We start from the raw sequence: 23,825 nt of genomic DNA, 5'->3' as shown, positions 1-23,825 counted from the left end.
AGCTGGTGCTGAAAGGCAGTGACACAATTTACATTGCCTACTGCCAGAGGTTAAAGGTTATCAGTAATTAATCTGTTTTACATAACTTTGAAAACATTACAGTAAGTTAGTGTCTCCCTAAGGAAACGTAGCACAGTAGTACAGTTACTTTTGTCATGCCTCAGCATGACAAATAATGCCATGTGCTAAGTTAGACTGTGCTGGCTGAAATCACCTGGGTGCAAATCAGCTACTCTATCTCAAAACAAATCTGCAGGGGACACTGTGCCTTCGTATTGTGCTGAACTCTTGGAAGAGAATGCTTGTTGGTGCAGAAACCTTTCAGTGAGTTCTTATGGCTAAGGGTCCAGCATAAGTTTTGTGTTTTGTAATCAGATGGTTAAACGAAATTGCTTCTTTTGCACCAGTGCTGTCTGATGCTCAAAAGTTTTGGAATGCAATGTTTTCACTCAGCCTGCTGAGTAGTGAATTGCAGAAGTCAGGACTGCAGTAGATTGTAGTCTGTCCATCACCTGGTTCAGCCCTGTGGGCAGTGCAGCCACTCACAGATGGAAGGTGGCTTTTTTTCCAGCAGCATAATTATTTGAACATGGAAGAGGGAGACAGCTCAAGATGGCTGTCTGATTTCACAGTAAAGAAAAGTTATCTCAATACCCGTGGGAAGTGATAAATAACACATTTTGCTCGTCTCTTGAAGATTTGTCTTTTCAGTTTGCTTCAGGTTATTTTCCTTTATCTTCAGCCCAATAGCTTTTTAGAAATTTAAATTGGATCAGTATTTAGTTCTTTGTCTCATCATGCCCTTGCTCCTCCACAGACTAACTTATTATAAAGTTACTGCACTCCCAGCTCAAAAATGAGGGTAATATCTAATACTGTGTCTAATACTTACTAACAGGAGCAGACATGCATAGTTGGCAGTAGTAAGCTTCTACACACTAATCACACTAGGTTTTTATTCCTGACAAATGTAAGAACATTACATCAATAAAGCTCCAGCCAAGTTAAGGATTCAAAATCCATTAGCTGGAATATTTCCTTAGGGGCCTTATTAGGTAATCCTTGAACTAATTCTGTCCTGTGTGCTTTCTGGTCCAAAAATAGTCATCACTTTAAAATTTCAGTTGTAACAAGGACTTATCATGGTAATTTTAATACATCCTTTTTCTCAGTAAAATACTAACTATATTTCAAGTTGCCTTTCCAAAATACCACAATTTTGGGTTTGCTGTATGCTGCTAGTCCTACTATATGGAGGAGTTTTGACACTGAAAGCTCTCAGTCCTAATTAAGTCATTCCTTGCTCTCTCAACAGCTTCTTCTTTGCTGAACAATTGTGATGATCAAAAAGCTACAGGTTGTTTTTAATCCACATATGCAGTTTCTAAAGATCAAAAAAAGCCATGATCCTAAGTTTGTGTATGACTAATCTTGCACAGGCAACAGCTGCTAGCCATCTGTGGGAATTTTGCCTGACTAAGTTTGACAGGACTCAGGTTTTAAACAGAAACTAAGAATAGTTTTAATCTGCCTTCGCTGTGACCAACTTCACCCAGTTAAGCAAGCTGCATCAAACATTGATGTAAGTGCCTGATTTCTCTCTCATCCTTTCCTCCAGGCAAGTCTGAGGCATACTTGGAAGCAATCAGGAAGAACGTAGAATGGCTGAAAAAACACAATAAACAAGGTAACAAAGAAGGTATGAAGTAAAAGGCCTTGACATTGGGGTGGGCACCATATGCATTAAAAAGCAAGTAATTTATACTGTGTTGTATAACTTAATATTGTGTCATAACTTAAATAATAGTAATATGAAACTAACTGTGCTTGTCTAGATTACAGTGATCATTAGTGGTTTTAGAGTTAAATAATACAGGTCATGTAAAAGTTAAGCCAATGACCAGAAATAGTGAACAAAGGTAGATTAATGTAAACTGGGTCGAATGGCCACTGGCCACAAAACCCACAGAGACTGACCAGTGGGGAGTTAGTCATGGGCTGTCCACACAGTCATGGTGGTCTGCCTGTCACTAGGTAGCTGTGTCAGCTTACCTAGTGCTTCATTTCTCAGCTCATCATGTTGTTTAATTATGACTTTGTATGTGAGATGGATGCATTTGAAATGTCTGGGTGTGTCTAGAGAAGCTCGGTGCATCTGGCCAGCGTGCCTGCCCCAATAGCAACGAGTCTTGTCTCATAACCAGGAATAGTTGAGATACAAACTCATGTCAGTAGCACTGGAATTGGATTGGATTGGATTGGATTGCAGCCCAAATCAACTCGAATGACTTGTAGCTCTCACATGCAAAGCTGTGTAGAAGGGAGCAGTGACTGAAGCAGCTGCACAGGGTTTGCTCACCAGCTGTCCCACCATTTGCCTCTTCCTTGGAGGCAGGGCTGTGTGAGAGCTGGCAGCAGCAGGATTTCTCGTTTATTTTCCAAAGATCTTTATTTATTCATACTGTTTTTTCCCTCAAGTTCTTACATAAAACCAGCTTACTATCCCTATTCTCTGCCATGGCTGTGTGTTCTGCCACCACCCTCTCTGGAAGTGAAGGTTCCTAGCCAGGGGATCCACCCCTGGGCTATGACTGGCGCCTGGTGAGAAGAATCCTTCTTGCACCAGCCAAGCAGAGGCTGATGTGAGATGAGATTAGCCCTGGGTAAATCTATCCATCCTCTCTGTCAGCTGAAGTGTGTATGAATTACATTTCAGAGATGAGCGCATGCCCACAGCCCAACACATTCATTTTCCTGTACAGAAACTGTAATAGGAAAGACTATAAAAAAAATTCCCATCTCTCAAATCGTTTGCACACAATGGCAGCCATGGCAGTTAGCAGCAGGCGTGCATATTTGCTCGAGAGTTTTCCTGCCAATTCTAATTAATGGTTCTGTTTAGCAATGTACTCATTATAGTAATTAGATCTCCATCATGTGTGATTATATCTCTGTATCACGCATACTGCCTGGGCAGCCCCTCGCTCCTCTTTGTAGTAATCTTTCTTCTGCACTGCTGCAGTCTGAAAATGGCTGGGACTGCAGATCAATAGCATTTTATCTGCCTGTGAATGCATTAAGATATACATTTCTGTGGAGATGGATTTTCATTTGTACTAAAATATCTTTATTGTCCTCTGGCAATGGAAACAGGCCTTAAAGTGAGTGTAAGTTATGACAAAATTAGAATAGTATTCTTACTGTTCTGATACATCATCTTTATTGTGCCTTTTCATACTCTTTATTTTTGTAAAATGCTAATTCAGTTCCCCTGGGATGATGTTAAAAGAAGTACAGTCAGGGTAAGCTTATCTAACCGTGAATGCATTGCAGTGTTTCTTCAGTGCAAGATTAGGTGGTGCTGGTGTGCTCATCAATCATTTCTCCACTTCCAGCTGGCACCTGGGAGCTGGCAGAAAAGCCATTCTCAAAGTAATTTATGTATTAAAATAGCCAGACTTTCCCAGCCCTACTCATGGATTGGTTTACTCACCAAATATCCTTGAAGAGGTTTAGATTTTCTTCAGGCAAATGTTTGTGGGTCCTCAACTTTGTATGAATTTCAGTAGATATTATTATTCATTCAATGACTAATAACCCTGGAAATGTTGATTTGCATTTCTGCAGTTTAAAAGTATCACTTGCCTATTAAGGAGGCTGGTAAGCTTGAGTGGCTGGGATGATTTAAAGATAAAAGCCTGGATTTTGGGCTGACTGCCTTTTGTGCCCTAGGTTTGTTTTGCCTATTTACAATCTACAGGCTCTGTGGGCCTGTCCTTGATATCTCCCAGACCTGGCTTGAGGTTTGGAACCACTGCAGAACTGAGCATTTAACTGATACATGCAGAGAGCACGTGTGTGGATTGTTCAGCAAGTACTTAGGTAGTTCAGACCTTTGTAACACTAACAGCAGCCATTTAGAAATGAAAGTCAATTCTGTCATTAATTTCAATGGCAAATGGCTTGATCTGAATATGCAAATAAGAGCTCACTTCATTTACTAGAGCTCTTTCACAGCTCCATGTAATGCTGCAGCTGTTGCAGTGAATATAAACCCAAAGCTGATTTTCCTAATTGCAATAGATTAGAAATAAGTATTAGAAATTGGCAGTTATCAATTTCTAGAAGAAAAATCAATTTAAATTGCTGTGAGATACACAAATTAGCCCGAATTGGATAATATCATAATGGTTGAAATCCCATACAGAACGTTTAGTAATTAAACCTTCATATCTCCACATAATAATCTCAGAGTTAGAAACAGTATTCTAGAAGTAAAATAAGAACAGAGATTTTAATGTGAAAAGTGGATATGAAATTAATTTAGTGTTTGTTCTTCATTCATTTCCATTCTTTGGTATCTTTCCCTGGACACCCCCATTCTGTCAACATGAATGAAATCTCACATCCCAATTACGAAATTGCTCAGCACTATTTGTCCCTATTACTCACACAGGATGGAGAGACAAGCAGGTTACATTCTATTAAGTAATGACAGTAACAGACCAGACAAGAAATCCTGGCCTCAGTACAGCAAATGGCAAAACTCCTGCTAACTCAGATATGGAGAGGACACCTCTGCAGGAGTGGGGAGTGTTGAATATCAGTTTTCTGTATTACTCATTTGAAATTGCCTTATACTCTTATAAAAATTATTGCAAACATGAATTTGCTTCTTAATATCTTTCTATTTCTCTCCCGTTTTGGTTAATTTTTGAACCCTAAAAAACCACAAATTCATTATTGTCTATTTTGTTAAGAATGCACAGTTTGAAAGAAGGTTCTTCCATGCATTGCTGTGTGATGTTATACCCTGGACATTGCAAAATCAGTTTTAATGTATTCTGAAGGCTCTGTCTGTGGAATAAGTAATTCATACTGAAAAATTCAGAATGTATTCATTCTTGTGAAAGATACTGATCACTTAACTTAGTATGAACCCTTAAAACATTGATATTCTTCTTCTGATTCTAACAAATCAAGCTTTGCATTTATGCAGCAAATTATGTAACTGAAACTTTATTGTGCTTATGTGTGAATACACTGAACCTGTTGCCAGAGTTACACAATAGGTTACCTTTTTATGTTATTTGAAAAATTGCTTTGCAGCAGAATTCTTGTCATGTAAAATAGTGATGTTTTTGAGCATAGGAAAAGTCTATTTAATGCATATGGTGTGAATCAGGCTGCATAGGTGCACTCCTCTACTGGAAAAGGAGGAAGGAGCTTTCAGATCTTTCAGATCTGTTGCAGGTTGACAGAGGAAGATTGTCAAAAACTGCCACTAACACAGAGTGCTCACTGCAGTATTTTTCAAACAGAATATTATGTTCTGTATCAAGGTAAATAATTGTATTATTTTGATCTATTTTCAGGGAGGGGCATTAATGAATTTTCACTACAGTGTTTGTAGTAGGTGGGAGTTTTACTGGAATTTCAATAGGAAATAGTACATTTAACACTTTCTTTTGATTCCATGACAGTTGTGAAAATAATAGGGCACAACAGCTTTTGCTGTGCAGACTAGAACACAAATCTCTGGACCAGAAAATATTCTTGCCTTGGCATTTGACAGCAATCAATCAAGAGCAAGAGATGATTATTCCTCTTGGAAAATAAAAGCACCGTGATGTGTAAAAAGACTTTGTGCAGCTGTTTTGGGGTTTTTAATGTTTTCACAAGTTGCACTTAGAGAGAATTCTCTTCATGTTTGGTAAAGTGCTTTGGCTGGATAAACTTTACAATGACACTGTTTCTTAGGTGAAGCAGTATAATGGCAATGACTCATTGTGCAAATGAATTCTTGTTTTTCAGACTATGATCTTTCAAAGCTGAGAGATTTCATTGACCAGCAGGCTGATGCTTACGTGGACAAGGGCATCCTGGACAAGGAAGAGGCTGATGTAATTAAACGCATCTATGGCAGCCTGTAAAAAGTTAGTGACTGCCAAACATGTAGAAAGCTAGTCTAGTTTCCCCTGCTCCTGGCTCAGTGACTTATGATCTGTTAATTTGAGGACATTGTTAGAAATGCTCTGTTTACATGGTACTGACAGCTCCAGACAGAAATGAAGAGCTGTAGTGCTCCATTCACTTTCTGCATACTGTAATTTCCTATATTCACAAATCAACCCTAAACACCAAATTCTGACACTGAATTTCTATTTGATAAGGTAAATATTTCTGTAATGCTCTCTTTGATTTATTGTTTGTGCTTGGTTTACTTTTGTAGCTAAACCAATCATTTCTGATGGAAAATTCTTTTAATGCTACATTTTTTTGCTCTCACTCAACAAGCTTTCTATAGATGCAACTATGTAAAGGGCATTATTAGAAAATAGTTCATAGTTCTCTAAATAAACAATTTGAAAATAATTTACCTATTAAGGTTTTCATTAATCTTAGTATTATTTTATATTCATTAACTTTGGGTTTAAATACTAATACTTTTTTTTTGATCCTTTTTTATTTCTCTGTGTAGTTGTCTGTAACTTGGACTGTAGTGTCCTTAGCTAACTGATAAATCTTTGACATTACAATTGCCTTTCATAGTACAGAGCTGTATTCTCTTCTTCAGCATGTGTGAACATTCTCTTTGGTGCACCATTTGATGGTTGTGCATGCATAATTAGTTGAATTCCTGATGTGAATATCCTGATAGCAAGTGTAAATAGCCATTGGTTTCTCTAAAGAAAAAAAAAAGAAAGCAATTCAAGTCGTTTTGTATGGAAAGGGAAGCTTGCAGCTAGAGACATTTTTAGGAACATGAGCCCTGCTTTTCAGAAAGACTTAAAGAATGTGTTGTATCTTAGTATCTCTGAATATCAAGGCTGTGGTCTGATTACTGACCTCTGTTCTGTGCTGAGCAGTATTATCTTGGAGAACTACTTTTTTTTGGCCTACATATGCCAGCATTAGCCAAGAATTTGGCACTTCCCAAAGAATGGAAAAGGAAAACAAAAATGTCATCCTCATTCTTCTTCCTCAACTAACAGAGTTTTGGAAGAATGTTCATGGGGTCTTCTATCTTTAAGTGAGTGGATAATTTTATGTATGAAGAACTCATGAAGTAAGATCAAAGGTAAAGAAACCTTTACAAAGGTAAATTTCAAAGAGTCCCAGAAGATACAAGGCCTTAGACCTATCACCTGCAGCAGTCAGTTGTGTAGAGGAACTCCAGAAAGCCCTGTACTCTTTACTTACAGATTCTTCATTCATAATTGAGGTTATCCCTTCTCTGATTTAAAAAAAAACCCCTCATGATATCTCTAAGATTGATACAGTTAAAAAGTGTTACCTGATGCAGAGGTTGGAATTTGCCTGCCAGGAATGGAGATACTGACTTAAAGCACTGCCTGCACAGCACAGAGTTCTCTAAGTGTTAAATCACTCCGTGGGTCATTTCCTTCCTCACAGCTGGAGATTTGAGCAATGTTTCTCAGCCAACTGAAGTAAACTCTGGAATCCCTGCAAAGTGTAAATTGTCAACTGAGCATTATTGATAATCAGTCTTAAGTGAATGTGATAGCACTGAGGTGTAACAACACAACTCCTTGCAAACTGATGAAACATAAGCCAGTGAATGTCTTCTAGCCTCCACAAAATACATCACAGCCTGCTCATACACATCCTGATGTGAATCATTGAATTGCAGTATCAGTCACTAATGGTGATTTTTTTTTTAAGGTAAAAACTGTATCCAAAAATGTAATCAATCTAAGCTTCCTCTTTGAAACATAGTCCCTTAGAAACTCTACAGAAAAAAAAAATTAGGAAAAATGAATCCGTGTTATTTTAAATCAGTGTATTTGTTCTCATCTAAACCCTCTCATTTGTTTATTATTATTTGCTGATGCTCCCAAAGATCTGAATTTCTTTATATCCCTATAGATCTCAGTTGCATTCTGCAACAGCTTGTGACTTCCTTTCTTATGTGACCATCACACAGGAAAAGGAAACTCCCAAGTTTGGATTTATGACAGAAATCAGGAGGATGGTAACTATAACCATGGACCTTTACAGCTGGGGAAGTGGTAGTGACCTAGGGTCTGCACTTGAAAAAACAAAAAAGGACAAATTTTCCTTCCCCAATGGTTTAAGGAAGACCCCAAATTTTCTTCTCCTGTCAAAATGATGGGTTGTATAATAATAATTCCAGTTTTCATTGGAAGTTAGTTTCTTGCTTTGGCCTCTCATGAGTCTGGTACTTAAGGGAAGATGTCATCAACTAGTGACCTGTGATTATGAACAGTACATGTCCACAAAAAGGCTGGTGGGATATTTGTTAACCTCTCAGTTTTGCAAATTTTATAGCTTGAACAGAGTATCAGTAACATAATTTAGGGGGGAAAAAAAAGTCCCAACAAGGGGTATGATGGGATTGTATTTCAGAGTATGCACATTCTTGGACCCATTCTGTGCTTACCCTGCTGCTGTGCATCCCTGGGGATACCCATGGAGATCATCAGAGCAGCCTGATGAGTAGCTGAGAACAGAGCAAGCCTCTGACAGATAGACCAGAAATCACAGCTACGGTTCCTCAAACTGAATTCACTTTCCATCCTGCCCAAGCCCACTAAACTTGTTATTTGAATGATTCAAAGACTGGTTCCATTGCTGGAACATGGAATGAACATCTCTCAGTACATCACACCTTTCAGAACCAGCCAGCAGAGCACAGCCAGCCTGATGAATCACCCTGCATTCCTGAAGGGCTGTGACTTACTCGAAATAAAATCAAACTGAGTGACACAAGTTTCAACCTGTGCTACAGATCACTCCTTATTTTGCAGGGAACACTTGGAGCACATTAGGACTGGACATGCACTGCTGTGTGTTTAGCCATAACTAGTAAATCATAATCTCAGTGCTGGCCTTCTTCCTGGCGAGAAAGGTATTTTCAACAACTGCACATCTCTGTTTCAAAACTGACAAAAATAGGTTTCTGTGTTGTTTCTATCTCTGCTGGATCCTTTGGAAATCCTTCACTCCTAAATTATCACTGAAAATGTAACAAGTACAATATATATGGTATTCACCTTTTGAGCTTTTCTAATAGACTATTGTTTCTGATACTGTACTTTATTAAACACTTTACTACAAGCTATATTAGTGTGCTGCTTTTGGCTGGGGTAGAGTTTGTTTTCTCCACAGTAGCCAGTATAGGTCTATGTTTTGGATCTGTGCTGGAAACACAAACGTGTTGATAACACAGAGACGTTTTAGTTTCTGGTGAGCAGAGCTTGCACAGAGCCAGCGCCTTTCCTGCTCCTCACCCCACCCCTGCGGAGGCTGGGGGTGCACAAGAAGCTGGGAGAGGACACAGGCAGGCCAGCTGATCCCAACCGAGCCAAGGGATGTCCCAGACCTTGTGGTGCCATGCTCAGTGTATAAAGCTGGGGAAGAAGGAGGAAGGGGGCGGGATGTTCAGAGGGACCATGTTTGTTTTCCCAAATAACCATTACTTATGATGGAGCCCTGCTGTCTTGGAGATGGCTGAGCACCTGCCTGCCCGTGGGAAGCGGTGAATGAATTCCTTGCTTTCGTTTCCTTTGCTTGCATGCTGAGCTTTTGCATTACCTATTAAACTGGCTTTATCTCAACCTGTGAGGCTTCTGGCTTTCAGCCTTGATGCTCTGCCCCATCCCTCTGTGGGAAGAGTGAGTGGCTGTGGGGCTGAGTTGGCAGCTGGGGTTAAACCACAAGAAGCAGTACAAGGCTGCTGTTGTGTGTCGAAGAGAATGCATCTTTTCTCTCCACTGCCCAGCTTTTTGAGGCTATCCTGCTCCACGGAGCAGCAGCAGCTCACCACGATGCAGGAAGGGGTGGTGTGCCACAGGGATGCCCTTCTGAGAATGGTAAATGCAGCTACAGCACCTGGTGGCTGACTTAGCTGGATTCACAGGGCTTTAGTAGCCTCCAGCCACATTGCAACTGAGTCCCAAAGGTAAACTTTTTATCAGGTATGTCCCACATACTTCATTTAAAAAGATCCTTGCACAAGCCTGCCCAGGTTTTGACTTTTCAAGATTTGACTGAAGAAATATATTAAAACAAAACTTCAAACATGCAGGTTCCTCACTACAAAATAGCTGCAAAACAAGGAATTTTATCTGCTTCGCTTCAGCCCGACATGGCCCTATTGCAGCCCTAAACCACACCTTGCAGAATTGGTAAAAATACATAAACAAAGAATGAAACTACAAGTGTATGAAGAATAAAAGCAGAGTGGGAAGCAAAATATACATGGTAATGAATAAAAATACCACGAAGAGTGTCTGTGTGGCAGGAGAGGAGCAGGGACCTGCTCTGGGACAGCGGTGCGAGGCAGGGCTCTGGCAGGTGGCCTTTGTGCTGGGCAGTGGCAGCCCTGTGGGAGGACGCTTGTGTGGCACAGGTGGCTTGGGTGTCTCTGTGGGTTGTACACTCAGTGCCACGTTGTGTGCAGCTGTGGAGGGGTTTCCAGCGAGGGGAGCTCCCGGGGGTTATCAGGGGCCGGTATCTGCGTTGTTATCGGGTGTTACCCGCACTGTGCCCGCTGCTGCTGCCTCAGGGGACGGGTGGGCAGCCATGGGCTCTGGTGTGTTCAGGCTGCCAGAGCTGCTTCCTCCCCTGTGCTTCTGCATGGCTTTCTGTCAAGGAAAAGAGGCGCAAATGCTGCTTGTCCTGCAGGTCCTGCAGCCCACAGGCACAGCCCCGCTCTCGGGAAGGCCTGAGTGAAAGGTGGCCAGCCCAGTGCGGGAGGCAGAGCTGCAGTGCTCCTGTGCCACGGGTGCTTCTGACCTGCTCAGCAAAGCACCTTGGGCCTGGGTGTGCTGGAGCAACGGGGGTATCACAACAGCATGCCTTTGGTAGAAAAGGATTACATTTTTCTGTGGAATAATAAAATATAACTGGGCTTGAAGCTAGGGTTGCCTTTGGAAAAGTAGTTTGTTCTGGCTTTGTAATGTCCTACTGAAATTAAATGACAACAAGAGAAGTAATAATCGTGTAAGGAATAGATACACTCCCAATTTAAGAAGGAGACAAGACCTAAAACTAATTCACTAGTCCCTTCACGAGAAATCAGTGCTTCCTGTTCTTCACTCTAAGCTTTTTCTGTTCTTGTTAATTTGTGTGCCACTGCAGACCTTCTCTTTAGGACAAGCTAGAGTTGATTTCAATGAGCCTGCTGGCTCTGAGTTCCTGCTAGCTCTAGGGAAATTGCAATTCCTGCTGAGCTGTGAATTTTTACTTCTGGTTTGAGTAAATTAATGAAACTTTCCATACTGTTTCCCTCTTAACATACTGCAGAAAGGTTTTGCTTCGAGGGAGTGATACTGATGAGCTAAAAGATAGGAAACTGTATCTGCTGCAGTGGGGATTCAGCAAATCTTTAATGATGAGAGTTTTGTGAAGTTTATGGAATACCTGAGGAAAAAAATATAGGATATTTACCAAGAAGTTGCTAACACACTAACTTCAGGGCAAACAGTGACTGCAGGCTCCCTGAGCTTCAGACGGGGTCCACTTGCAGACCTGAATACTGGCACCTCTTCTCAGAACAGGGAAGGCTTGCAGGTCTGGCTCCTACTCATCTTAACAGACTGCACAACCAGGGCAGATAGCTCTTACAGGTCTCACTTAAGAGGGTGACTTATATGGTAAGGGTAAAGACATCATTTACCCTGAAATTAGCATCTAACAGCTCATGAAACTAGACAAACCGTTCTTCCCAAAAAACAGGCTAGAACCAAGCTGACCTCATTATGAACAGACACATCAGTATTTTTTGTATTTTATTAAATTAAAACCACACAAAATATAACTGCACACAAGAACACACATCTGATATTCCAATGTCGTACCTCACAAAAAAACTCTCTTGCTGTAACTCATCCCTTTTATTAGTAGAAATCCAATATGCAAACAGTTCTTTAACCATAAAGACTTTAACTAATCAAAACAAGCTGCATTCCCCTTTCTAGGAATACATCATACCACGCACAGACACACACAAGGTTCACAGGCAAGTTCTGCAGCCCTGAAGTAGACAAAACTTTCACAGCAAACTTGCCTATGTTTGCAGAATAAGTAAATTTCTATTACTTTCACCGTTTGTCATTTACAAGCAAACTTATTTAATACTTTTAAATACTTAAAACAAATTTCACTTTAACAAGTATTTACAAAATCTTTACTAAAGATCAACATCCTGCATAAAGGTGACCTCAGGGATATATAGTTGCTACCATGCTACAGTTTGCACAGAAGGGGTAAAAAGGCCATTGCTAGTTTTGGAAGGCTTAAACCTTTTATTGATATAGCATAAGGACATCAACCTATGGAAGGCAGAAGAGGTCATAATTTCAGTGCAATTACCCATTCATGACTTCTTTTAAGTACATCAAGAGGATGAGTCCAAAAGACTTGGGTTTTGAATTATTGACTGTTTAGTTCTGTAAGAACTGATTTCATGGAAAGTTTCCAGGCCATCGCATCCGTCTTCTACTGGTGATAGGAAGAAGTTGCATAGGGACCTTCCTCATCCTCCTCATCTCTAAAAAGAAAATAATCATGATCATCAGGTCAGGAACACACCATGTCTCAGCAGTAAAACTGCAATGAAAATGCAAGTGACCAGTTTCCCTAATGGATCAAACTAGGCAATGCCAGCCTTGCCTAACAGGAATACTTGGAGTATAATACTGTAATTACACATCTCTGGAGTTCCTGAGATGTTGAGAACATCTGAAATGTTGAAAATGCTGAAAGCAAGTAAAGCTGTGTAGGTTCAACAACATCAGAATGTTTTTAAAGAACTATTTTTGATAAAATCAAAGAAAAACTTAAAGGATGGGCATACTGCAGTTCCTGTACTGTTGCTTTTAATTTCTGCTTTCAAAAAGTAAAGCTGAGTTAGAGGTTTGTTTCAGCATTTTGAATGGCAGGGGGGACAGGCAGACCAAATGAAGCAAGAGCAAGAGCAGTCCATCACAGCTGTTGGTGGATCTGGGTCTTGATGCTGCAAGGATACTCCTGATGTGTACTTCCCTTGCACCAATCACCATTGAGGCTGATCACTTGGATTTTCTTAGGAAAAAGCAATTGCTCCCAAGTGCTGCTGTTAATGCAGTAACTGGATAAAGCAAAGTGATGTTGCTTTTAAAACATCCTCAGGAAAATCAGTCTGCCTGCTGGCAATAGTGCCTTTCAAAAACACAGGGGTTATGTAAACCTATTGCAGTGCAGTATCCAGTACTAAATCAAGGATTCCAAGTTCCCCCAAGGTCATTGCTTTGTACTACTGTAGCTTCAAAGTTTTCTTCTTGAGAGTCCAGCCTTAAAGATGCTGCCAAGTTCAGTGTTTTGGTAAGAACAGAAGGACTTTACAGTTACTACACTGTGACAGGATTACTTTAAATACTGTATGTACCTTCATACAAAGGTACAGTTATTCAAAGAGTCTAATAATGGTATAAGGTAAAAATTAAATATTTCAGTATCAAAACCATGAAGACTTTTCCCTAATAAACATGATTATCTATCTATCTATCTATCTATCTTCCCCCAAAGCAGAATTGAAGAACCCTACAAACAAACCAAACAGTGGAGTAACTTGCACTTGTCTTCCCAGCAAAATTATCATCTTAAGACAAAGGTATAATATTTCTTTTGCCTTGAAATAATCTTGCCAAAAAAAGAAACCTCAAAAAATCAAGTTTACTTTGTTTTGCTTAGGTTTTTTTTTTATTTCCCCTTCTAGGAGAATAAAATGTGGCAGAGATACAGCAAGGAGATCTTCCTTCTCATCAAAGGCTGCAGAATCAGACTTTCAGTCATTCTTCCTGAAAGCCGTAATACAGGAATAACATCCATCCTGACATGGCAACAGCCAAACACTGGACTGAAATGAGTTGGTTATGGGTGAATATAGACAACTGAAGAGCTGAAATGATGATGTTATATTGGCAGGTCTTCAGACATGCAAGGAACAAAGCCATTGTCTGGGCTGCTTGTCCCCAGCTCCCCTGTGCAGTGTGCACTCGGATGCGGGTGGCAGCACAGGGCAGGAGGCCAGCACTGGGGTTATGGCCAGCCTTGAGGGGCTTCTCCACAGGGCAGCGACCTAAGAACCATAAAGCAGCTTGTTTTGCTGGAACTGAAGCAAGGCAGTGACTGGTGTCATGTGCAAAGTACATTCCTGACCAAGGCCTGGAACTGCTCAGCAAGAACAGCTTCTGCTCCTCTGTCCCAGGCTGCAGTGCCACCCTCTGTGACGTCTGCAACACTGCCCCAAACCAGGGTAACAACCAGGAAATAATACTAATGTAGATCTTAGAACCACACATAGCAAGTACAAGTCTGTTCTGATGGCTTAAAAACAAGCTGAGCTTTGTATGAAATAAAATGATACAGTAGCAGCCCTAGTCCATGGCCAACAAGCACCAGCATGGCAGTGTGTGTATGTTTAATGACCAAACAATTCACTTCACTTTTAAGATGCTTAAAATAGCAAAGTGGTAAGGCATTGCAACATTCTCCCTCAGGGGATGGAAAAGGAACAGCACAGCATTACAACACTCTGTAGTGCTGTCTCTTCCCATTTGCTGTCCCACTCTGCCCAGTGGCTTACAGGAACTGGAAGAAGTCTCCTGCAAGCTATGGTGTGCACCAGGCCACAAATAACCACTTCTGTAAGAGCAAGGACACCTGACTGTGAGCAAGTACACTCAAATGCTTGGGTGCTTCTAGAATCCACAATCAAACAAGGCAGCAATCTGAGTTGTTAGTTTTGGGATGTCTGAAAGGATTCTCCACAGACAGCCTCCTTTATTGAGGCATCTCTTTTCTCAGCTGATAGCCAATGAGGATGAAAAATTACTGGGCAAATTACCTAATTAGTTATCAGTTCTGAAGGCTTCAAGACCATACTCTTTCCTAGGTTCAGATGAAGTCAAGTGAGCAGATGACAATATGAGGTTCTGTTCCTGTGCTGACACCAGTCATACTGGCTTGTATCACCATCAGTGACTGAAAGGCTCTATTCAGTTACAAGGTTTTCAAAATTAGGTGCTAAAAGGCAAATGCAGAAAGATGTGACCTGTTCCAGAAGCACAGTATATGGCCTAGGTATATCTTAAGGGCTCTATAAAGAGCTTGCATTAGACATCTCGTGTTCAAATATCTGATACAAGAAGCATCACTAAAGTTATTTTCAGTTTCAGCATAACACCATTTTGGGCCAGGTGAAGCACTACTATATCTTCTCAAATTATCACAATTGCTTTTATTCCATGTGTGGATAAAACTAATACTGAGTATTCTTCTCTAATATGCAAACACATGGGTTAATAACATATGCTACAGACAACTGTATTAATCTTTCTGCATTTCTTTTGGCCTACTATAAAAACATTGCTCAAAACAAAAAGGTCTTACTGCCTTGAGCTGCATCTTGGGTGAACATGCATGATTAATGATTCATTAAGGCATGATTTCTTGCTCAATGAAACTCTAGCAAAAGTATCATTACATGTAGATCTAGCTATGTGCTTATATAAACTCTAATAGTGAAAGGCAGCTGGCACAGAGTGGATCACATTCTATAACCTTTAATGCTCATCTGCCTGCACAGCTAGTATAGTTTAATATTTAGTCTAAATATGCAACTATGTGCTCCCCAATTTTTCTAGCTAAACTTTATTCCTTTAAGAGCACTTAAGGGAGTGACTCCAAGAGTTCTGATTAAACAATATAATTCACTCTAAGCTGCCTTTGTAGCACAGGGCATTTTCTGACTATGAAACTGCCATGTGTGGTTTAATCCAGATCAGGGCAGCATGTGTGCACATGCATCCTTGGCAACTTAAAGGAGGCTATAAAGAGCAATTTACTAGATGTGGTTCTCACCATCTGTCAAATCAGGCTCATGCTATGGTGAGAAGTTATGGCTCTTTAAGTTCATGAACTGATAGCCTGCTTCTGCTTGCAGTTTTGTGAGTTCCAAGGTCCCTTTTGGTGTAGTGGATTAACTCCAGGTGCTCCTTTGTTACTCTCAAGCAGGCACGGAAGTACTCGGCAGCCTTGGCACATCACATTCTAAACAGCCTTTGACAAGGCAACCTGAATGCAGGCCAGAGCAGCTGGAAACAGCACTCTCATTTCATAAATGGTTTTCACTCTAAGAATAGAAAACTTGCATATTCATGAGGCTGGTTTATTATCATGGCTGTCCAATTTCCAAAGGCTTCCTGCTTCAAGCAAGGGACACGAAAGGTCAGGGTGGGAAGGAGAACAGGTGCCTTCTGGGGAGCTGCTGGAGCACAGTAAGGAATGTTGCCACCTTCCAGTCTGGACCCAGATACAGCATTGATGGTACACAGCTGGAAAGTATCTCTGAGGGTTTTGGCAATGGTCTCTCTCTACTCCTGTTTTCTGCAGAGTAAACATTGACTTTGGTTCTTTGCCCCTTCCTGCCAGACTGTAAAGGGGTCTGTCCTTTCCAACTGTGTTGGAGGGGACAAGGCAAGGATGGCTTTTGTGAGCCATGGCTGAAAGCCAAGGGCAGTGATGCAGAAGGGAACGTTATGAAGGCTATCAGATGCACAGGAAGCTATTTCTCTTCAAAAGCTTTAGGTAACTCCTGCTCAGCAGACTGACTGCAGCTCTGTACTTCATGCTTCCAGTAGCATCCTGACCAATAAAGCTCTGTTGTATTCATAATTAACAGAATTACCTGCTAAATCTGAACAGGAGCTGGGAAAGTAACTCATCCTCCTGTGTACATTATTTCTTGGGAGGAAACTCGGTACCAAGTCCTCATTTCCCAATTTGTAACTGAAGCAGTATAGGAAATTGGTATTAGTGGCAGCAGTGTACTGTTTGTGCAGTGTCACTTCTGCTGTATTGGCTCTGCTCAAGGTGCAGCAAGGTCTAAGTGAACTTCCTTCTGTAAATTAGCACGTTATTTTGTTGAAGGGGTGTTAAAATAATTGCCTTCCTCTGGCAGGGACTGTGGTTTCCTGTTATGCAGTTTAACTGCTGGGTCAACATCTACTCTAATCTATGTTAGGTACATACATCTAACGATCTGAAAGTCAGCAGCAGCACATTTTGATAGATGCCCTACATTGCCTCAAATACAACAGTGGAAGTGGATGAGTGGATGAGCTTGCACAGAGAAGGTTCTGAGTTCCAACAGCCATTTTTCCTTTCATGCAATCAATGCAAAAGAAAGTAACTGACAAGTGTGTTAACAAGATGTGAAAGCATTTAAGCCTTCCCTGAGACTCTAAACCAGCGTCCTGGCAATGGAGAGTTGTTTGTGGAGATATTTCTCCAAAGGAGGCTTGTCCAACTGCTAAATGCAATATACTGCTGTCCTTCAAACTTTTGTCTGCTGAACAAAGTTTTAGTTGCTGAAATAATCCCTTAATTTAAACAAATTATGGGACTCTCGACTCAATAAATTTGGTCCTGAAAGGTTACTTTCTGCTTAGCATGAAAAGTATGTTGCTTGCCCTCAAAATCAGAGTATGTGAAGTGAACCAAGACGGTGGACTAAGTTTTGCATTGAACAAATTTGCGAAAGCAAAGCATCTATCTGCAGGTGTAACTTCTCTCCAGCTCTCTGGTGAGAGAAGCAGTACCAGTCCCCTGCAGTCAAACCTTTCACTGTTGTGAGAAAGGCCACCTCAGCATCCCCCACTGAGGTATTTCTGCAGGGAATAAACAGGCAGAGCCAGCCCAAGAGATTGACTGTGAACAAGCTGAGGAAGCTTGTCCCAAGGACATGGAAAACAAACACTACTGAAGTCCACTCTTAGAGCTTTGAGTCTTTCTGTGCTCTCCATGGGATACCTACGTATGTGAGGGGATGACTACCGTGGCACAGAGGTCAGAAAGTACTGCTTTTTCTTTAAGTAAATATGTGGGAGTTCCTGGCTTTGGAAATACTGAAGAAAAGATGAAGTCTGCATAGGTGGATCCACAAAGGGGGGAACTGCATAGGGAAAGGAGATAGGAAAGCTTAACTGAAACTGCATCACGGAGAAAATTTACACAATGGAGCAATTTGGGACAGAAGAAAAATAGAATAATGCCTTGCTGTACACAATCAGCTTCCTCATAGGCCTTGGCTTAGCACTCTAGCAAAAACTATGCTTTTGCTTAAATACTTGCCTACTTACACAGCAAGACATCTCGGAGAATCCTGGCTGCCTGGCTCTTTTGAAGTAGTATTCATATTCTCTAAACACAATATTGTGAGGCAGCCTTTCTAACTGCCATAGCAAGGCACCTGCTAGTGCTGTGCTCTGAATGTATCTGGTGCATGAGAATAGCAAGCACACAAATTAAAGCTACAGATGCTGTCTGAGACCCCACAAAGAGGGGTCAGCTTAGACTAAAACAGCTTCAGGCTGAGATTAAGATGCTTAACACCAAAAGTGGCATTTACCTGACATTGTCATCTTTTAGTTTTCTGGCTGCTTGTTTGGATAACTTAATCTGCAAGTCCAGTCTCTGTAGGAAATCTTTGGCAGATAATTCTTCTGGTGCAGTGGGCTGATTGTCAGGCTCTTGAGGACTGGGGGAAGAACTACTTTCTTCCTGAACTGCCACTAGTCCTTCATCACAAGAAGGGGAGCTGTCAACAGTTTCGTTCTCAGGAGACTCCAGTGAATTAAGTCCATTGAACAGCAATGGTTTCTCTGATATAACAGGAATATTCAGGGTTTTCCGCAGAAATATACAGTCATTAGTGAACAGTTTATTTGCCCTCTTTATTTGTTCCATCTGAAAAAGATAGGAAAATACAAGTTACTATGTTTTGGTGAAGTATAAAGCACTAGATTTCTGAAGTAGTACACAACCTTTAGTTAAAATAAATTTATACTTTCTTTGCAGCAGCAATTATTTCAGAAAAGAATTTGTTTGCATTCAAAGTGATTTCAGACTGCATGTTCTGTTTTAGCCTTGCTAACATCCCAGGTTTTATGTACACTTGACTCCACAATACTGCTTTCTCCAGTGTTGCACTACCTAAAGATGCTTTCCTTGAGCAGTCTTCCAGTCTCTGTGCAGGCTCACAGGAAGAGCCTGCCAAAGAACAAATCTTCAATCACAAAAGTACTGTTAGTTTGGATTCATATCAGAATAAGGCTCAGAACTGCCAGCAGCTCCTATAGGTGAACTCTCTGGTAAAAATCATGCAGAATCCAAACAAGGGGGATAAAGCTACCGTGAGGATTCAACCTGTTGATGCAGATGGCTAAGGTGGTGAAATGCTTAGATTTAATAATCCCATTTAAAAACTGAATAGCTAATATCCAGTGGCACAAGTAAGAGAAGATCACTACTCTTCCAGCTCCTAAGGGCTGGAAACCATTTGCAGTAAGGCTCAAAGAGGATAAGGGTGCAAGTTCTCTCCCAAGCTGAGCACCATCTGAAGGGCAGAAAGGAAGCTCTACCTGACTTAGTCATGAGACTTCTAATGGCCCTAGTGTAAATGTTGATTGTTAAAATCTCTAGAAGTTGTCTGTCTTGATGGGTATAATAAAATGTTTAAAATACTAGCTGGAGCTTTTCTGTAAAAATACAATACAGAAGCTGAAAACTGAGATCCTACTGCAGAAGAGTTGGAAGGTGATGCTTCAATAGCTGATAAATAATGCACTGCACTGCTATTCTCTCTCCTATTTCACTGTAACTCTACCTCTGGTTATTTCTTCCTAAAATACCAGCTCACAGCATTTGGAAGTCTGTACCTCTGCACTGAGCAATAATGAAAAGGAAAGTACTTGGTTCTAAAAAGAACATCTCTCAGCCCTGAGCAGGTTACTTTGTGTGTGCAATGTAACTCCTACAACTCAGTGTGACTCTGTACATTCAGAGGTGTATGGAGAGCAGGATTTAATACAAGTTTTCTTTTTTTAGTGTTGGGAAGACTGAAGTAATGCCCGTTAGCTACAGATCTATCATAGAGGAAGAGCAAAAGCTTCAGCACACGCTTAAGATTTTAACTGAAGCTGCACTAACACATAAACTGGTGCTGAACTAATTAATCAAAACTACTTCTACCGACAATGAAATATAGTCTTCATCCTTCTCCCCTCAAAAGGGATACAGCACTTGCACTGAACCATAAATTGGCTGAACCATAAATGTGAATTCCCAGTGCTAATTTACTCAAAAGGAAGATACAACAAATGCAAGTTGTAAAGATTAATAGAGAGTATCCGGGGGAGGAAGTGAAGGGCAGAGGATGAGGCCAAACAAAGCACACTGATCCCTCCCCCCAGCACAGTATTTTTATCTATCTTGAACTGTCTATGCCAAGTCATGCAAAGGCAGGCACTGGACAGGATGTCTCTGGCTACAAAGTAATTCCCAGTGAGGAAAACCACAGGGGAAACTTCTAAAACCAGTAATACCGGAGGCAATGGCAGCCAAAGATAATTCTGATGTTTCCATTACAACTCTCACTTCCAGCCAAGAATACCTGGTGCAGGAAGCAAACAGAAGCACTCGTTAGAGGAAGTCAGTCCTTGTCATTGTGTGAACACACAAGAGTCTTCACTTTGCTAAAAGCAAACGTGTTTGCACACAGTCCTACCCTGGGCTGAAACCCATTAAAAGAAACACAATGGCTGATTCCGCTGGACTTGTCATTGCTCTTAGGAGCATTTCATGTCAGTTTAACCTCTCTCAGCTGAAGTCTCTAATGATGCAGCTCTGGCTTCTTAAGCAGACCACTTATTAAATCAAATAACCAGTAAGATGTTGGGGAAAAACCTCAATGTATATATTTTACATCATTAGCACAGCAAATGCTTATTAAACTCATATTCTAAACAAGGTTTATGGTTCATAACTTAGAGCTGTTCGTACAGGTTTGATTCACAGCTTCACTTGAGATGAAAGAGAGTTGTAAATTGCTTAGAAATGCCTTTTTTTTCTAGAAAACTACTATTTTAGTGATCTCTTTGTATTTTTCACTAATTGCAGTGAGCAAACACACTTCTGAAGAAGAGTAAAACAGCTAAAACATTTAGGCCAGAGACTTTGTCCATTATGGAAAGTGCAGCAAAAAACAAACAAACAAAAAAATCTAACATCCAATGAGCTGCTTTGCCCTCTTAGTGAGCAAAAGTCTACTTTAATGTGAACCAGTGTCATTAACCCTGCTGCCAACAAGAATCGGTCAAAAGTGGTGTAATCTTTCAGAAGAGAAGAGAAACAGACTTCAACCCTTTTCACAATACAAGCAGAATGCTGTTGAAGGTGATGGAAGGCTTTATTAGATCTTGCAGACCAAGAGAAGCAAAAGAAAACATTCCAGTCAGAATCTAATAGTTTGGGACTACACTGTAGCTCTTCTAGAAAGAGCCCAACTGGAAAGTGCTGTCTGCAGCTGATGTCAAAGTGCCACCGACCCTACCAGTGCCACGCTCATCAGCTGCTTGGCCCCAAGCAATTTTGTGTGTTGGGACTGCTGAAGCTGCATATTGGAATACGGGCCCCAAATAAGTGGGAATGAGGCAGGGTAGCTGAGTTCTGCTCTGCCTGGAATGGCAGTAGAAGGGCCTGCTGGTAGACTTTATTGGACTCTGCATGTCCTAAGCTGGCATAAACTTTCGGCATTTTTCACAGAAATAAACTTTCTTTTTCCACAGAAAGTGACCAGAAAAGCAGCCACACTTTCCAATCAGCGGTGTGTGTGCCTCGCCTCTGGGCAGCAGGCAGATGACAACGGAAGAATGTTTAGCCCTGAAGCTACAGGGAGAAATTCCTTCTTCTTGCAACGGCCTGTGTGTCAAGCTCAAAATAACGCTTTTTTTACAGGGTAAGTTTAATCCCACCGGTTTTCTTTTTTAACCTGAAGCGCGTGTCGCGGTGAGCAGCTGTGTGGGTTTCCCGGGCGGGAGCAGCCGTGTGTCCTCCCGCCAGGCCCCAGCTCGCCGGCGGTCAGCGCCCGCTCAGCCCCTGCGTGCTGACCCCTCCGCCAGGCCCTAAGTTCTGCTGTCAGCATTTTAAATACTGAAACTAAAACTAGCGCCGTACCCACACCGTTTTCTGCCCGCTGTGTTTAGGAAATGCTCTATGGGACAACTTGTTGCTGTCATCTCTCGGCTCTGGGCCCAACAACGGCCCCGCTGTCCGGGGAGCCGGGCCATGCAGGCGCTGACTGCCCACGGAACCTGTGGCTCCCCCATCCCTGGAGGTGTCCAAGGCCAGGCTGGATGGAGCTCTGAGCACCCTTGGTCTAGTGCAAGGCGTCCCTGCCCACGGCAGGGGGTTTGGAACGGGATGATCTTTAAGGTCTCTTCCAACCCAGGCCATTCTCCGGCTCTAAGCGCCGCTCCCGGCCCCGCCGGCGGTGCTCCCTTACCGTGACGCCGTACTTGAGGGCGATGCCCTGCAGCGTGTCCCCGGCGCTCAGCCGGTGCTCCACGTAGCGCTCGGCCAGCGGCGCGGCCACGCTCGCCGTGCTGCCGTACGAGCGGGCCTTGGTGCGGGCGAGCCGCTGCGACAGCTCGGCCTCCGACTCGGGCCCGCCCGGCGGCTCCTGGCGCAGCGCCTCGGCCATGCTCCCGCCGCGCTCAGCGCCCGCGGCCCCGCGCCGCCGCCCCGGGCCCCGCTCCGGGCATCGCCCCGGCCCCGGCCCCGGCGCGCCGGACACGGGCCCGGCCCCGGCGGAAGCCCCGGCTCGGCCCGGCAGCCCCGCCCGCCCGGAGAGGCCGCATGCGCGGGGAGCGCCCGCCCCGGCGGCGCCCGGCCGGGCCTGGGACGGGGCTGTGCGGTGGGACGGGGCTGTGCGGTGCCCCGGGCCTGGGACGGGGCTGTGCGGTGGGACGGGGCCGGGACGGGGCTGTGCGGTGGGACGGGGCTGTGCGGTGCCCCGGGCCTGGGACGGGGCTGTGCGGTGGGACGGGGCTGTGCGGGGCTGTGCGGTGCCCCGCGCCGGCCGCAGCGCTCCCCGGAACGCAGGGCTGCCCGGTAACCGCTGCTGAGGGAGCCGGCACAGAGCAGCGCCCTGGCCTCTGGGGCTCCAGCCCGTTTGCCGGCTGGAGGCTCGGGAGTGCGGCCCATCGAAGAGAGTGTAAAAAAGGGTGACTTCGGGCGTAAGTGCACAAATGTGGAAGTGTCATTATGCCAGATTTATTGAAACAGTAACACGTTGGGAGATTCATTCGAGGAAAATAACTTGTGTCTTAGAATCACAGAATCCCTAGACTGGTTTGGGTTGGAGAGGACCTCGAAGATCGTCTAGTTCCAGCCTCTGCCGTGGGCAGGGACACTTTCCACTAGACCACGTTGATCAAAGCCCCGTCCAACCTGGCCTTGAACACCTCCAGGGATTGAGCACCCAGAACTTACCTGCGAATCTGTTCCAATGCCTCACTACCCTTACAGTAAAAAAAATCTTCTCTAATATCGAATCTAAACCTACTGTCTTAGAGCTTGAACCCATTCCCCAACCCATTCCCCATTGTCCTGTCACTACATGCTCTTGCAGGTAGTCTTGCCCCATATTCCCTGTAAGTTCCCTTCAGGTACTCGAATACCATGTTATATTAAAATTAATTGTAGTGACAGCATTCTAAGTGAGTACTTCTCACCAAGAAATCTGTCTATGGGCTTGGAAAACTGGTCCATTATTGCTGAACTGGAGCTTTCTAACAAAAACTGTACGTCACGTATAGATGGTGCACATGCGTGCATCCTGTACAGACACAATACGTACCAAAATACCAAGAAGTGTCCAGAGCAGCCTGCCTTAGGTGCCTGTGCTGGAGCAGGGCTGTTGGAAAAGATGCCCCTCAAAGGTCACTTCCAACCTC

General features: G+C 42.7%; 2 protein-coding genes across 4 annotated transcripts in view; one reads left to right on the top strand and one right to left on the bottom strand.

The window, feature by feature from the left end:
- The window catches only part of SCG3 (secretogranin III), a 28,479-nt gene extending 19,373 nt beyond the window's left edge, over window positions 1-9,106 (top strand). For 2 of the 3 annotated variants that reach the window (XM_048318350.1, XM_048318349.1), the window contains 2 exons: window positions 1,619-1,699; window positions 5,815-9,106. In XM_048318350.1, the coding sequence (XP_048174307.1) occupies window positions 1,619-1,699; window positions 5,815-5,933 (200 nt within the window). In that variant the 3' untranslated portion in view covers window positions 5,934-9,106. The remainder of the gene's footprint in view (window positions 1-1,618; window positions 1,700-5,814) is intronic. The other variant, XM_048318348.1, reaches the window with a different exon arrangement.
- Window positions 9,107-11,764: 2,658 nt separating this feature from the next.
- Window positions 11,765-22,585, bottom strand: LYSMD2 (LysM domain containing 2). Its single transcript, XM_048318351.1, has 3 exons — window positions 22,373-22,585; window positions 18,440-18,777; window positions 11,765-12,538 (listed from the first exon to the last, which is right to left on the bottom strand). The coding sequence occupies exons 1-3, from the start codon at window positions 22,568-22,570 to the stop codon at window positions 12,487-12,489; spliced, it is 588 nt and encodes a 195-aa protein (XP_048174308.1). The 5' UTR covers window positions 22,571-22,585; the 3' UTR covers window positions 11,765-12,486.
- Between the last annotated feature and the right edge of the window lie 1,240 nt (window positions 22,586-23,825).

This window comes from Corvus hawaiiensis, chromosome 13, assembly GCF_020740725.1.
Source record: "Corvus hawaiiensis isolate bCorHaw1 chromosome 13, bCorHaw1.pri.cur, whole genome shotgun sequence".
In the NCBI taxonomy this organism is placed as follows: Eukaryota; Metazoa; Chordata; class Aves; order Passeriformes; family Corvidae; genus Corvus; species Corvus hawaiiensis.
This window is presented reverse-complemented; position numbering and strand designations above follow the sequence as displayed.